The following is a 17,118-nucleotide window of genomic DNA, read 5'->3' as shown; positions in this document are numbered from 1 at the left end:
ACACTTGTCAGTGTCAGTGGCTTTACATGTCAGTTGGCTTCTAAAACATGTTCATGAAATCACAGCCAGACAAAAAGGTGTGCTCTGCGGGGCCTGTTGAATAGTAATGGCCGTGAGTTAGCACGGCTTAATGCTGCTGTAGCAATTCCACTCTCGCCGAGGGGGACAGGACCTTCTTGCGAAGCGGAGCTTGTCGGCCTGCTCGCTCTCGCCAAAGGGGACAAGGGTGAGGGGGCGGGGCCGGCTAAATCAACTGTAGCATAACATTAGCGCCGACTCCTAAGACCTTCGCCTTGAGCAGCCCAGGGGAGTCCAGGAGAGCAGCTGCATCAGCGCTCACCTCCAACCAGCCTGCAGGGTACCAAGTGCCAAGGAAAGTCCTGCTTGTCCCGTGTTGGGCCGTCAGCTGCACCGCGGTCAGGGAGCAGGCAATCCTGCGTATATTTCAAGACATTTCATTGCATATATTCAGAGTGAAAACTTACCCTGATCTCCCGCATCTCACCAAAATATGCTGGGACAATTTATTATGAGAAACTAACGTTTCTTACCTATTAGTACGTGTTGGGATCTGCATAAGTCCCGAAAATGTGAACTCAAACCACAAAGGTATCCACCGTTCATCCATCCATAGTGGATCTAACATAATAGTGTGAGAGTCCAGTCCATAGTGGATCTAACATAATAGTGTGAGAGTCCAGTCCATAGTGGATCTAACATAATATTGTGAAAGTCCAGTCCATAGTGGATCTAACATAATAGTGTGAGAGTCCAGTCCATAGTGGATCTAACATAATAGTGTGAGAGTCCAGTCCATAGTGGATCCAACATAATAGTGAGAGTCCAGTCCATAGTGGATCCAACATAATAGTGTGAGAGTCCAGTCCATAGTGGATCTAACATAATAGTGAGAGTCCAGTCCATAGTGGATCCAACATAATATTGTGAGAGTCCAGTCCATAGTGGATCTAACATAATAGTGTGAGAGTCCAGTCCATAGTGGATCTAACATAATAGTGAGAGAGTCCAGTCCATAGTGGATCTAACATAATAGTGTGAGAGTCCAGTCCATAGTGGATCTAACATAATAGTGAGAGAGTCCAGTCCATAGTGGATCTAACATAATAGTGTGAGAGTCCAGTCCATAGTGGATCTAACATAATAGTGTGAGAGTCCAGTCCATAGTGGATCTAACATAATAGTGTGAGAGTCCAGTCCATAGTGGATCTAACATAATAGTGTGAGAGTCCAGTCCATAGTGGATCTAACATAATAGTGTGAGAGTCCAGTCCATAGTGGATCTAACATAATAGTGAGAGAGTCCAGTCCATAGTGGATCTAACATAATAGTGTGAGAGTCCAGTCCATAGTGGATCTAACATAATAGTGAGAGAGTCCAGTCCATAGTGGATCTAACATAATAGTGAGAGAGTCCAGTCCATAGTGGATCTAACATAATAGTGTGAGAGTCCAGTCCATAGTGGATCTAACATAATAGTGTGAGAGTCCAGTCCATAGTGGACCTAACATAATAGTGAGAGAGTCCAGTCCATAGTGGATCTAACATAATAGTGTGAGAGTCCAGTCCATAGTGGATCTAACATAATAGTGAGAGAGTCCAGTCTATAGTGGATCTAACATAATAGTGTGAGAGTCCAGTCCATAGTGGATCTAACATAATAGTGTGAGAGTCTAGTCCATAGTGGATCTAACATAATAGTGTGAGAGTCCAGTCCATAGTAGATCTAACATAATAGTGTGAGAGTCCAGTCCATAGTGGATCTAACATAATAGTGTGAGAGTCCAGTCCATAGTGGATCTAACATAATAGTGAGAGTCCAGTCCATAGTGGATCTAACATAATAGTGTGAGAGTCCAGTCCATAGTGGATCTAACATAATAGTGTGAGAGTCCAGTCCATAGTGGATCTAACATAATAGTGTGAGAGTCCAGTCCATAGTGGATCTAACATAATAGTGTGAGAGTCCAGTCCATAGTGGATCTAACATAATAGTGTGAGAGTCCAGTCCATAGTGGATCTAACATAATAGTGAGAGAGTCCAGTCTATAGTGGATCTAACATAATAGTGTGAGAGTCCAGTCCATAGTGGATCTAACATAATAGTGTGAGAGTACAGTCCATAGTGGATCTAACATAATAGTGAGAGTCCAGTCCATAGTGGATCTAACATAATAGTGTGAGAGTCCAGTCCATAGTGGATCTAACATAATAGTGTGAGAGTCCAGTCCATAGTGGATCTAACATAATAGTGTGAGAGTCCAGTCCATAGTGGATCTAACATAATAGTGTGAGAGTCCAGTCCATAGTGGATCTAACATAATAGTGTGAGAGTCCAGTCCATAGTGGATCTAACATAATAGTGTGAGAGTCCAGTCCATAGTGGATCTAACATAATAGTGAGAGAGTCCAGTCTATAGTGGATCTAACATAATAGTGTGAGAGTCCAGTCCATAGTGGATCTAACATAATAGTGTGAGAGTCTAGTCCATAGTGGATCTAACATAATAGTGTGAGAGTCCAGTCCATAGTAGATCTAACATAATAGTGTGAGAGTCCAGTCCATAGTGGATCTAACATAATAGTGTGAGAGTCCAGTCCATAGTGGATCTAACATAATAGTGAGAGTCCAGTCCATAGTGGATCTAACATAATAGTGTGAGAGTCCAGTCCATAGTGGATCTAACATAATAGTGTGAGAGTCCAGTCCATAGTGGATCTAACATAATAGTGTGAGAGTCCAGTCCATAGTGGATCTAACATAATAGTGTGAGAGTCCAGTCCATAGTGGATCTAACATAATAGTGTGAGAGTCCAGTCCATAGTGGATCTAACATAATAGTGAGAGAGTCCAGTCTATAGTGGATCTAACATAATAGTGTGAGAGTCCAGTCCATAGTGGATCTAACATAATAGTGTGAGAGTCTAGTCCATAGTGGATCTAACATAATAGTGTGAGAGTCCAGTCCATAGTAGATCTAACATAATAGTGTGAGAGTCCAGTCCATAGTGGATCTAACATAATAGTGTGAGAGTCCAGTCCATAGTGGATCTAACATAATAGTGAGAGTCCAGTCCATAGTGGATCTAACATAATAGTGAGAGTCCAGTCCATAGTGGATCTAACATAATAGTGAGAGTACAGTCCATAGTGGATCTAACATAATAGTGAGAGTCCAGTCCATAGTGGATCTAACATAATAGTGTGAGAGTCCAGTCCATAGTGGATCTAACAATAGTATGAGAGTCCAGTCCATAGTGGATCTAACATAATAGTGAGAGAGTCCAGTCCATAGTGGATCTAACATGATAGTGTGAGAGTCCAGTCCATAGTGGATCTAACATAATAGTGAGAGAGTCCAGTCCATAGTGGATCTAACATGATAGTGTGAGAGTCCAGTCCATAGTGGATCTAGCATAATATTGTGAGAGTCCAGTCCATAGTGGATCTAACATAATAGTGTGAGAGTCCAGTCCATAGTGGATCTAGCATGATAGTGTGAGAGTCCAGTCCATAGTGGATCTAGCATAATAGTGAGAGTCCAGTCCATAGTGGATCTAACATGATAGTGAGAGTCCAGTCCATAGTGGATCTAACATAATAGTGAGAGTCCAGTCCATAGTGGATCTAACATAATAGTGAGAGTCCAGTCCATAGTGGATCTAAAATAATAGTGTGAGAGTCCAGTCCATAGTGGATCTAACATAATAGTGAGAGTCCAGTCCATAGTGGATCTAACATGATAGTGAGAGTCCAGTCCATAGTGGATCTAACATAATAGTGAGAGTCCAGTCCATAGTGGATCTAACATAATAGTGAGAGTCCAGTCCATAGTGGATCTAACATAATAGTGTGAGAGTCCAGTCCATAGTGAATCTAACATAATAGTGTGAGAGTCCAGTCCATAGTGGATCTAGCATGATAGTGTGAGAGTCCAGTCCATAGTGGATCTAGCATAATAGTGTGAGAGTCCAGTCCATAGTGGATCTAACATAATAGTGTGAGAGTCCAGTCCATAGTGGATCTAACATAATAGTGAGAGTACAGTCCATAGTGGATCTAACATAATAGTGAGAGTCCAGTCCATAGTGGATCTAACATAATAGTGTGAGAGTCCAGTCCATAGTGGATCTAACATAATAGTGAGAGTCCAGTCCATAGTGGATCTAACGTAATAGTGTGAGAGTCCAGTCCATAGTGGATCTAACATAATAGTGTGAGAGTCCAGTCCATAGTGGATCTAACATAATAGTGAGAGTCCAGTCCATAGTGGATCTAACGTAATAGTGTGAGAGTCCAGTCCATAGTGGATCTAACATAATAGTGTGAGAGTCCAGTCCATAGTGGATCTAGCATGATAGTGTGAGAGTCCAGTCCATAGTGGATCTAGCATGATAGTGTGAGAGTCCAGTCCATAGTGGATCTAACATAATAGTGAGAGTCCAGTCCATAGTGGATCTAACATGATAGTGAGAGTCCAGTCCATAGTGGATCTAACATAATATTGAGAGTCCAGTCCATAGTGGATCTAACATAATAGTGAGAGTCCAGTCCATAGTGGATCTAACATAATAGTGTGAGAGTCCAGTCCATAGTGGATCTAACATGATAGTGTGAGAGTCCAGTCCATAGTGGATCTAACATAATAGTGAGAGAGTCCAGTCCATAGTGGATCTAACATGATAGTGTGAGAGTCCAGTCCATAGTGGATCTAACATAATAGTGAGAGAGTCCAGTCCATAGTGGATCTAACATGATGGTGTGAGAGTCCAGTCCATAGTGGATCTAACATAATAGTGAGAGAGTCCAGTCCATAGTGGATCTAACATGATAGTGTGAGAGTCCAGTCCATAGTGGATCTAACATAATAGTGAGAGAGTCCAGTCCATAGTGGATCTAACATGATAGTGCGAGAGTCCAGTCCATAGTGGATCTAGCATAATATTGTGAGAGTCCAGTCCATAGTGGATCTAACATAATAGTGTGAGAGTCCAGTCCATAGTGGATCTAGCATGATAGTGTGAGAGTCCAGTCCATAGTGGATCTAACATGATAGTGTGAGAGTCCAGTCCATAGTGGATCTAACAATAGTATGAGAGTCCAGTCCATAGTGGATCTAACATGATAGTGTGAGAGTCCAGTCCATAGTGGATCTAACATAATAGTGAGAGAGTCCAGTCCATAGTGGATCTAACATGATAGTGTGAGAGTCCAGTCCATAGTGGATCTAACATAATAGTGAGAGAGTCCAGTCCATAGTGGATCTAACATGATAGTGTGAGAGTCCAGTCCATAGTGGATCTAACAATAGTATGAGAGTCCAGTCCATAGTGGATCTAACATGATAGTGTGAGAGTCCAGTCCATAGTGGATCTAACATAATAGTGAGAGAGTCCAGTCCATAGTGGATCTAACATGATAGTGTGAGAGTCCAGTCCATAGTGGATCTAACATAATAGTGAGAGAGTCCAGTCCATAGTGGATCTAACATGATAGTGTGAGAGTCCAGTCCATAGTGGATCTAACATAATAGTGAGAGAGTCCAGTCCATAGTGGATCTAACATGATAGTGTGAGAGTCCAGTCCATAGTGGATCTAACATGAAGTGTGAGAGTCCAGTCCATAGTGGATCTAACATAATAGTGAGAGAGTCCAGTCCATAGTGGATCTAACATGATAGTGTGAGAGTCCAGTCCATAGTGGATCTAGCATAATATTGTGAGAGTCCAGTCCATAGTGGATCTAACATAATAGTGAGAGTCCAGTCCATAGTGGATCTAACGTAATAGTGTGAGAGTCCAGTCCATAGTGGATCTAACATAATAGTGTGAGAGTCCAGTCCATAGTGGATCTAACATAATAGTGAGAGTCCAGTCCATAGTGGATCTAACGTAATAGTGTGAGAGTCCAGTCCATAGTGGATCTAACATAATAGTGAGAGTCCAGTCCATAGTGGATCTAACGTAATAGTGTGAGAGTGCAGTCCATAGTGGATCTAACATAATAGTGTGAGAGTCCAGTCCATAGTGCAGGGGTCACCAACCTTTTTGAAACCAAGAGCTACTTCTTGGGTACTGATTAATGCGAAGGGCTACCAGTTAGATACACACTTAAATAAATTGCCAGAAGTAGCCAATTTGCTCAATTTACCTTTAACTCTGTTATTATTAATAATTAATGATATTTATCTTTGTGGAAACACTGATCATCTTAATGATTTCTCACAATAAATATATATAGAAACAGATAAATATCAATTTGCAACACTTTATTTTTATAATTTCTCTATAAGTGCACATTTTTCAAATGTAACATTTTCAAATGATCACTTCTAAGACAGTCTTGTGAAATCACAATATCCCATTTTAACTAGCTAGCCACTAAAATTTTTAAAGAAATCATGAATTACTTTGCACCATGTTTGTACAAATAATAACTCATGTAAAATACAAAAGTAAACTCTCAAATTTTTAAATCATGTCACACTTTGAACTGGACACCAAATCTGTTATCTGTTTCTTTGTCAGTTAGTGGGAAGCCTGGCATTGCATGCTGTTAACTAGTGTGTTGTACTCTGGTGTGTAACTTGACACTGCAACTCTGAGTGAGTCTTGCAGATGTGCATCACTGAGGCATGTTCTGTGTTTGTTCTTGATGAAGTTCATGTCAGAAAAGGCTGATTCACAAAGATAAGATTTTTCCTCATTGTTTGCGGAACCTTCTTAATCTTTTGGACATATTTTCACAGCAATCTGGCCTTAAGCTTAATTATGATAAATGTAAAATGTTAAGGATCGGAAATCTAAAGGGAACGTCCTTTCAAATGGAATGCAAAGTGTTTTGTTTATAAATTATATGCAATCTGTTGTGTTCCCTAATTTTATTTCTGTGTACATGAATGAAGGTGTGTGTTGCTGAGTCCGACTTGGACATTATCTGGACTGGGCCTGGTTTAAAAAACCCTTTAAAAAAATCTAATTTCATTGACAACCTGGTCTGTTGAAGATAAGGCCCTTTTTTTTAAAAATAAAATAAAATAAGATAAATAAATAAAAAACATTTTCTTGGATAAAAAAGAAAGTAAAACAATATAAAAATAATTACATAAAAAATAGTAATTAATGAAAATGTTAGTGGACCAGCAGCCTATGCAATCATGTGTGCTTCAGGGACTGTGTCCCTTGCAGATGTGTTGTCTATGTTGTGGGAACCAGAATATTGGTAGCAGAAAGAAATAACCCCTTTTGTGTGGATGAGTGTGCATGGGGGAGGTTATTTGGGTTGATGCACTGATTGAAAGTGTATCTTGTGTTTTTTCTATGTAGATTTAATATTAAAAAAAAAAAAAAAAAAAATTTTTTTTTTTTTACATTTTTTTTTTTTTTTTTTTTAGAACAGGCCCGCGGGCGACTCATCTGGTCCTTACGGGCGACCTGGTGCCCGCGGGCACCGCGTTGGTGACCCCTGCCATAGTGGATCCAACATAATATTGTGAGAGTCCAGTCCATAGTGGATCTAACATAATAGTGTGAGAGTCCAGTCCATAGTGGATCTAACATAATAGTGAGAGTCCAGTCCATAGTGGATCTAACATAATAGTGAGAGTCCAGTCCATAGTGGATCTAACATAATAGTGTGAGAGTCCAGTCCATAGTGGATCTAACATAATAGTGTGAGAGTCCAGTCCATAGTGGGGCCAGCAGGAGACCATCCCGAGCAGAGACGGGTCAGCAGCACAGAGATGTCCCCAACCGATGCACAGGCGAGCGGTCCACCCCGGGTCCCGAATTTTTTAAATAAATGCGCCGCGTATGCTTAAAATGATCAAAATACGTAAATATTAAATGTTATTTATTATGGTAAAAAAGAAAAAAAATCATATTATTGTAGACCTTTACCGTAAAAAACTGTGGTATTGTTTTTCCATTTACAGTAACACACCATAAATACAACAAACTTATATTTTAGTGTAAATAAACAATTTAAAAAATGGCGGCTCAGGCGCCACAATTTTAACGTGAAAAAAACGGTGGTACCATCTTTTCATTTACAGTAATATGCTGTAAAAATATATATATATATATATATATTAGGGCTGCAACTAACGATTCATTTGATAATCGATTAATCTGTCGATTATTACTTCGATTAATTGATTAATAATCGGATAAAAGAGACAAATTACATTTCTATCCTTTCCAGTATTTTATTGAAAAAAAACAGCATACTGGCACCATACTTATTTTGATTATTGTTTCTCAGCTGTTTGTAAATGTTGCAGTTTATAAATAGATTTATTTAAAAAAAAAAAAAAATACAAAAAATAAAAAAGCCTCTGCGCATGCGCATAGCATAGATCCAACGAATCGATGACTAGATTAATCGGCAACTATTTTTATAATCGATTTTAATCGATTTAATCGATGAGTTGTTGCAGCCCTAATATATATATAAACAATTGTAGGGTGAAATTCTGGCAACTGAGCTGGCAGTTTACAGAGAAGAGGAAAACATATTTAATGATCAAATGGACATGCAATTGTATGATAATATCATGAAGTGAACCCTCCTACTTTTGTATTCATTTTTTACTCACTGTTAGAAGCGGCCCTCAGAGGCCATAACTGCGATGTGGCCCTCAGTGAAAAGGAGTTTGACACCCCTGCTCTAGAGATTCATACAAGCCAACCAACAGGTGGCCTCACTCTCCAAGTGTCATGGCCGCCTCTCAGTGGCTCCAAGTGCAATTAGCTGATGAGGAAAGAGCGCACCCTGGCGTGGGCGTGTCTTTGCCGCACCTCGAGAGCGGACACGTCCCGAGGGTGCGGCTAAAGTCTCGGCAGTATTTCGCCGCTACGGGTCTCTCCGAGGACCGCGTGCTGGGTTTGATGTGCCCGACTCACTGCTGTTGCCTTTAATGAAGCAGGAGGCTGCGTCTTTACACGTCTGCGGGTGGTTGGCGTGCGTCTCACTCGCATCCTTTTTGGTGATCAGTCAGCGGGAAAAAAGTTTAGTACTATTAGTGGAGCAGCAGCACGCACAATCATGTGTGCTTACGGACTGTATCCCTTGCAGACTGTATTGATATATAATGCTTACGGACTGTATCCCTTGCAGACTGTATTGATATATATTGATATATAATGCTTACGGACTGTATCCTTTGCAGACTGTATTGATATATAATGCTTACGGACTGTATCCCTTGCAGACTGTATTGATATATATTGATATATAATGCTTACGGACTGTATCCCTTGCAGACTGTATTGATATATATTGATATATAATGCTTACGGACTGTATCCCTTGCAGACTGTATTGATATATATATTGATATATAATGCTTACGGACGGTATCCCTTGCAGACTGTATTGATATATATTGATATATAATGCTTACAGACTGTATCCCTTGCAGACTGTATTGATATATATTGATATATAATGTAGGAAGCAGAATATTAATAACAGAAAGAAACAACCCTTTTGTGTGAATGAGTGTAAATGGAGGGAGGGAGGTTTTTTGGGTTGGTGCACTAATTGTAAGTGTATCTTGTGTTTTTTATGTTGATTTAATAATTAAAAAAAATAAAATAAAATAAAAAAAATAATTAAAAAAACGATACCGATAATAAAAAAACCGATACCGATAATTTCCGATATTACATTTTAATGCATATATCGGCCGACAATATCGGCAAGCCGATATTATCGGACATCTCTACTTAAAATAAGTATATTCTCACTAATAACAAGTGCACTTTTCTTGGTGGAAAAAAAAAGAGACCTTTTTGCTCAATATTTGAAAAATATTCTTAAATGAAGTAAATGCTAGTGCCATTATCTTGACATAATGATATGCGCTCGGCATTACCGTATTTTTCGGAGTATAAGTCGCACCGGCCGAAAATGCATAATAAAGAAGGAAAAAAACATATATAAGTCGCACTGGAGTATAAGTCGCATTTTTTGGGGAAATGTATTTGCTAAAAGCCAACAGCAAGAATAGACATTTGAAAGGCAATTTAAAATGTCTAAAGAATAGTGAACAACAGGCTGAATAAGTGTACGTTATATGAGGCATAAATAACCATCTGCTATGTTAACGTAACATATTATGGTAAGAGTCATTCAAATAACTATAACATATAGAACATGCTATACGTTTACCAAACAATCTGTCACTCCTAATCGCTAAATCCCATGAAATCTTATACGTCTAGTCTCTTACGTCAATGACATCAATAATATTATTGGATATTTTACGCTAATGTGTTCATAATTTCACACATAAGTCGCTCCACAGTATAAGTCGCACCCCTGGCCAAAATTTGAAAAAAACTGTGACTTATAGTCCGAAAAATACGGTACATTTCTTGAAAGCAGCAAACTTATACTGAAAGCTAGTTTATTGTTCTTAATGGAAAGGCAACAAGGCAAGCGCTTGTTACTCTCGGGGTCTCCTAGCCGCTCAGGCAAATCATATTGTCTAAAAATGCATTTTTCCATGGATAACATGACATCATCACGCCAAGTGCGTGCTCTTTCAGTCAATTAGTGCGCATATATACAGCCCGGCCTCCGGCCAAAACATTTTTAATTGTAATTTTGAGGAATTTATCTGAATGTGCATGAACTATTTCTGTTCAAAATTGTTAGAAATGTCACATGTTAAATGTTTGTTTTTTTCATGCTTGAAATAAGAAATTTGTACTTTAAAAAAGTAGTTTTATACTTGTGAGTGTTGATGACACAACAGTTGATATTCTAGTTTCAAGCATGTTTTACTCAATATAGCTCATCAAATCTCAGCAACAAGCTGTAATATCTTACTGACATCACTTAGGAGCAAAACACTTAAAACAAGTAAAACACTCTAACATCAAATCTGCTCAGTTTTTGCAGTGTGTAAAGAGTTTTATATGTCACTTCCTGTCTATATTCTTCTTCTCTTCAGGCCTTTGCATCTGATAAATATGAATAGTGTGTATATTAATTTGCCAGTCAAGGGTGTACTGTGGCATTAAGTATAACGCAGTTACTGTGGCGTTAACCTTCTTTTCCTCTCTTCTCTCACCCCTTTTTTTTTGTACCGCCACCCTTCCACCCGTCCCCCTCCCCCACCACCTCCTCCTCCCTGCAGGTCCCCTCTGCCGGCCAGCTCATGGAGGCTTTGCGTGTGAAGATGAAGGAGAGGAAGGTGCTGACAGAAGAGCTGACCATGCTGGTACACTGCAAAAACTGAAATCTAAGTAAGATGAAATATGTCAAATAAGGGTGATATTTGCTTATTTTCTGTCTGATAAGATCATTCTTCTCACTAAGCAGATTTTATGTTAGAGTGTTTTACTTGTTTTAAGTGTTTTGGTCCTAAATTATCTCAGTAAGATAATACTATTATTAGATTTGATGAGCTTTATTGAGTAAAACATGCTTGAAACTAGAATATCAACTGACGCTAAGCTGTGTCATCAACACTCACAAGTATAAAACTACTTTTGTAAAGTCATCATTTCTTATTTCAAGCATGAAAAAAAAAATCATGATGCCGAGCACATATCATTATGTCAAGATAATGGCACTAGCATGTACTTCATTAAAGGCCTACTGAAAGCCACTACTAGCGACCACGCAGTCTGATAGTTTATATATCAATGATGAAATCTTAACATTGCAACACATGCCAATACGGCCGGGTTAACTTATAAAGTGACATTTTAAATTTCCCGCTAAACTTCCGCTTGAAAACGTCTATGTATGATGACGTATGTGCGTGACGTCAATGGTTGAAACGGAAGTATTCGGACACATTGTATCCAATACAAAAAGCTCTGTTTTCATTTCATAATTCCACAGTATTCTGGACATCTGTGTTGGTGAATCTTTTGCAATTTGTTTAATGAACAATGGAGACTGCAAAGAAGAAAGCTGTAGGTGGGATCGGTGTATTAGCGGCTGGCTGCAGCAACACAACCAGGAGGACTTTGACTTGGATAGCAGACGCGCTATCCGACGCTAGCCGCCGACCGCACCGATGATCGGGTGAAGTCCTTCGTCGCGCCGTCGATCGCTGGAACGCAGGTGAGCACGGGTGTTGATGAGCAGATGAGGGCTGGCGTAGGTGGAGCGCTAATGTTTTTATCGTAGCTCTGACGAGGTCCCGTAGCTAAGTTAGCTTCAATGGCGTCGTTAGCAACAGCATTGCTAGGCTTCGACAGGCGGCACAGCATTAACCGTGTAGTTCCAGGTCCAGTGTTTGGTTCGGTGTCTCCTGATAGTAGTATTGTTGATCTTCTGTCTATCCTTCCAGTCAGGGGCTTATTTCTTTTGTTTCTATCTGCATTTAAGCACGATGCTATCACGTTAGCTCCGTAGCTAAAGTGTTTCGCCGATGTATTGTCGTGGAGATAAAATGTCCATTTCGCGTGCTCAACTCTCATTTTCAAGAGGATATAGTATCCCAGGTGGTTTAAAATACAAATCCGTGATCCACAATAGAAAAAGGAGAAAGTGTGGAATCCAATGAGCCAGCTTGTACCTAAGTTACGGTCAGAGCGAAAAAAGATACGTCCTGCACTGCACTCTAGTCCTTCACTCTCACGTTCCTCGTCCACAAATCTTTCATCCTGGCTCAAATTAATGGGGTAATCGTCGCTTTCTCGGTCCGAATCTCTCTCGCTGCTGGTGTAAACAACGGGGAAATGTGAGGAGCCTTTCAACCGGTGACGTCACGCTACTTCCGCTACAGGCAAGGCTTTTTTTTATCAGCGAGCAAAAGTTGCGAACTTTATCGTCGATGTTCTCTACTAAAGTCCTTTCAGCAAAAATATGGCAATATCGCGAAATGATCAAGTATGACACATAGAATGGATCTGCTATCCCCGTTTAAATAAAACAATCTCATTTCAGTAGGCCTTTAAGAATATTTTTCAACATATTGAGCAAAAAGGTCTTTTTTTTTTTTTTTCTAGCAAGAAAAGTGCACTTGTTATTAGTGAGAATATACTTACTTTAAGGTATTTTTGGGTTCATTGAGGTTAGCTAATTTTACTTGTTTTGGAAAGTCTTAAGCCGAATTTTCTTGTTCTATTGGCAGATAATTTTGCTTAGTTCAAATAAAATACCCCTCATTTTAATTTATTTTGATTTACTTTTTGCAGTGCAGCAGCAGTCAGCAAAAAAAGCCTGACTCCCCGGGCCGAGGCTGGGAAAACTGCCATGCTCCTTCCCCACCCCCCAACCCTTATCCCGACTCGGTGGGAACTCGGCCCGACTTGAATGTTTTGGTGAAGCGCCTCGGACCCATCCAAGGTTTTGTAATGAGCCCTCGACATCTGTGTTGGCGCTCGGGGTCTGTCGGAGGAAAGCCTTTTGGCGCCTCTCCTCCCAGTGATGAAGCTAATCTGTCACTTTTATTGCCATTTATTTACTTTAAGGTGACCCAACACAGTCTTGATATTCAAGGTTTTGTACACTTTTAGGGGGTTTACTCCACCACATAGACCTGAAAGTCCATTGAGCATCTATAAGCAGCGGCGTCCGACGTGAGCGCATTTTTTAACGACCCGCGGCACATTCTAAAACCACAAAAAAAGATAAAAAGAGCATACGGATGGGGTGTGACGTAAAATAAAAGTCGCATGCTGACTCTTAATGACACAAAGTTGTTTCTTTAAAGCTGTCATTGCTCAAAAATAATAATGAATCAAAAGCAATGCTATGAATTATTGACCTGTTAAAGGCTCTAATTACTTGACATCAAATATTCAAGTTTGGGGGAAAATATTGTCATAAAAGAACAATAATTTATGACAAAAAGGACATTAAACAAGCAAACTAAAACACATTAAAAAACATTTGTAAAAACTAGAGATGTCCGATAATATCGGTCTGCCGATATTATCGGCCGATAAATGCGTTAAAATGTAATATCGGAAATTATCGGTATCGTTTTTTTTATATCAGTATCGGGGTTTTTTTTTGTTGGTTTTTTTATTAAATCCACATAAAAAACACAAGATACACTTACAATTAGTGCACCAACCCAAAAAACCTCCCTCCCCCCATTTACACTCATTCACACAAAAGTGTTGTTTCTTTCTGTTATTAATATTCTGCTTCCTACATTATATATCAATATATATCAATACAGTCTGCAAGGGATACAGTCCGTAAGCACACATGATTGTGCGTGCTGCTGCTCCACTAATAGTACTAACCTTTAACACTTCATTTACAAATTTTCATTAATTACTAGTTTCTATGTAACTGTTTTTATATTGTTTTACTTTCTTTTTTATTCAAGAAAATGTTTTTAATTTATTTATCTTATTTTATTTGATTCATTTTTTTAAAAAGTACCTTATCTTCACCATACCTGGTTGTCCAAATTAGGCATAATAATGTGTTAATTCCACCACTGTATATATCGGTTGATATCGGTATTGGTTGATATCGGTAATTAAAGAGTTGGACAATATCGGCATATCGGATATCGGCAAAAAAGCCATTATCGGACATCCCTAGTAAAAACTTATAATGGACAGGTAGATCTTGAAGTTGATATAGAGATTTAAGCATTAAGTTAAAAAAAAAATAATAATAATAATAATAATGCATGACTTATTTTTAACACTTTAATGAGTGGGGCCCTTTTGGATCCCTGAGAATTTTAGTGGGATTTATATATATATATATATATATATATATATATATATATATATATATATATATATATCGTTGTTTAAAAATGAATCAAAATCAATGTTTTTAGGAGCTATTGACTTTTTACATTTATTGTATTTTTGTTTCGACTTAAGAGACCTCTCTCTCTCTCTCTCTCTCTCTCTCTCTCTCTCTCTCTCTCTCTCTCTCTCTCTCTCTCTCTCTCTCTCTCTCTCTCTCTCTCTCTCTCTCTCTCTCTCTCTCTCTCTCTCTCTCTCTCTCTCTCTCTCTCTCTCTCTCTCTCTCTCTCTCTCTCTCTCTCTATGTCCACTACTTGCTGTCCATATTCTACCCCACACACACACACCCCTGATTGTAAATAATGTAAATAATTCAATGTTATTATCTTGTATGATGACTGTATTATGATGATAGTATATATGATAGTATATATCTGTATCATGAATCCATTTAAGTGGACCCCGACTTGTACAAGTTGAAAAACTTATTCTGGTGTTACCATTTAGTGGTCAATTGTACGGAATATGTACGTCACTGTGCAAACTACTAATAAAAGTATCAATCAATCAATCAAAAATACACATTTTTCTCTATTAAACTATTGTTTTAAAACAATATTTTTGATATTATATTATAAATGTATATTATTTTATTTTATAAATAATTAATATTGTTATTATTATTGTCGTCAAATGTTCCATACTACACAGTGAGTAGCCAGAACAGCATCTCAAAGAAGGAATATAAGTCAAATGACCAGCTCTATGGTTATCATCACTCTTTTCTGGCGGCATCACCAAAAAAAATGTGCTTTCTTTCGTTTGTTACCAATAATTTTTATTATTTATTTAACTGCATTGCTTTTTTTTTTCTTTTTTTTTATAAAGTATTTTTTTGTATACAACAGCTAAACATAGTTAATCAATGAATATTTTTTAAATTTATGATTTATTTATTTTTTTGTAATATCAACTTTGCCATACTGCATATTGAGAACCAGAACAGCATCTCAAAGTAAAAAAAACAATATAAGTAAATATACAAGTGCTGAACAAATACAAGTTAATATACAAGTGCTAAACGTAATTTGATCAATGAATAATAAAATGTAAAAAAATGTATTATAATTGTATTTTTGAACTATTATTATTATCAAATTAGCATACTGCGTAGTGACAACAAGAACAGCACCTCAAAGTAATGAATATAAGTTCAGCATCTTGTTCTATGGCTAGCATCACTCTTCTGTGGCGACATCACCAAAAAAAAAAAAAGTGCTTTCTTTTATTTTTTACGAATTAATAAGCTTTTTTTTTTAATTAAGCTGCATTGCTTTAAAACGGTATATATTTTTTAAGTATACAGGAGCTAATTGTAATTTATTAAATGAATAATACAATTTAATATAATGTTATTATCAACTTTGCCATACTGCATAGTGAGAACTAGAACAGCATCTCAAAGTAAAGAGTTAAATGTGCAGCTCTATGGTTATCATCACTCTTTTCTGGCGGCATCACCAAAAAAAATGTGCTTTCTTGCGTTTGTTACCAATTATTTTTTATTATTTATTTAACTGCATTGCGTTTTTATTTATTTTTATTTTTTTTATAAAGTATTTTTTTTGTATACAACAGCTAAACATAGTTAATCAATGAATATTTTTTTTAATTTATGATTTTTTATTTTTTTTTGTAGTATCAACTTTGCCATACTGCATATTGAGAACCAGAACAGCATCTCAAAGTAAAAAAAAAACAATATAAGTAAATATACAAGTGCTGAACAAATACAAGTTAATATACAAGTGCTAACGTAATTTGATCAATGAATAATAAAATGTAAAAAAATGTATTATAATTGTATTTTTGAACTATTATTATTATCAAATTAGCATACTGCGTAGTGACAACAAGAACAGCACCTCAAAGTAATGAATATAAGTTCAGCATCTTGTTCTATGGCTATCATCACTCTTCTGTGGCGACATCACCAAAAAAAAAAAAAGTGCTTTCTTTTATTTTTTACGAATTAATAAGCTTTTTTTTTTTAATTAAGCTGCATTGCTTTAAAACGGTAGATATTTTTTTAAGTATACAGGAGCTAATTGTAATTTATTAAATGAATAATACAATTTAAAATAATGTTATTGGGGCGGTATAGCTCGGTTGGTAGAGCGGCCGTGCCAGCAACTTGAGGGTTGCAGGTTCGATCCCCGCTTCCGCCATCCTAGTCACTGCCGTTGTGTCCTTGGGCAAGACACTTTACCCACCTGCTCCCAGTGCCACCCACACTGGTTTAAATGTAACTTAGATATTGGGTTTCGCAATGTAAAGCGCTTTGAGTCACTTGAGAAAAAGCGCTATATAAATGTAATTCACTTCACTTCACTTATTATCAACTTTGCCAT

The 17,118-nt window shown here is 37.8% G+C and overlaps 1 protein-coding gene across 1 annotated transcript in view; it reads left to right on the top strand.

The window, feature by feature from the left end:
- Positions 1-14,080, top strand: part of LOC133639869 (centlein-like) — a 124,031-nt gene extending 109,951 nt beyond the window's left edge. The window contains exons 11-12 of the mRNA XM_062033533.1: positions 11,167-11,275; positions 13,184-14,080. Of these exons, the coding sequence (XP_061889517.1) occupies positions 11,167-11,268 (102 nt within the window). The 3' untranslated portion in view covers positions 11,269-11,275; positions 13,184-14,080. The remainder of the gene's footprint in view (positions 1-11,166; positions 11,276-13,183) is intronic.
- Positions 14,081-17,118: the final 3,038 nt, after the last annotated feature.

Source organism: Entelurus aequoreus, linkage group LG22 (genome assembly GCF_033978785.1).
Source record: "Entelurus aequoreus isolate RoL-2023_Sb linkage group LG22, RoL_Eaeq_v1.1, whole genome shotgun sequence".
Lineage (NCBI taxonomy): Eukaryota > Metazoa > Chordata > Actinopteri > Syngnathiformes > Syngnathidae > Entelurus > Entelurus aequoreus.
This window is presented reverse-complemented; position numbering and strand designations above follow the sequence as displayed.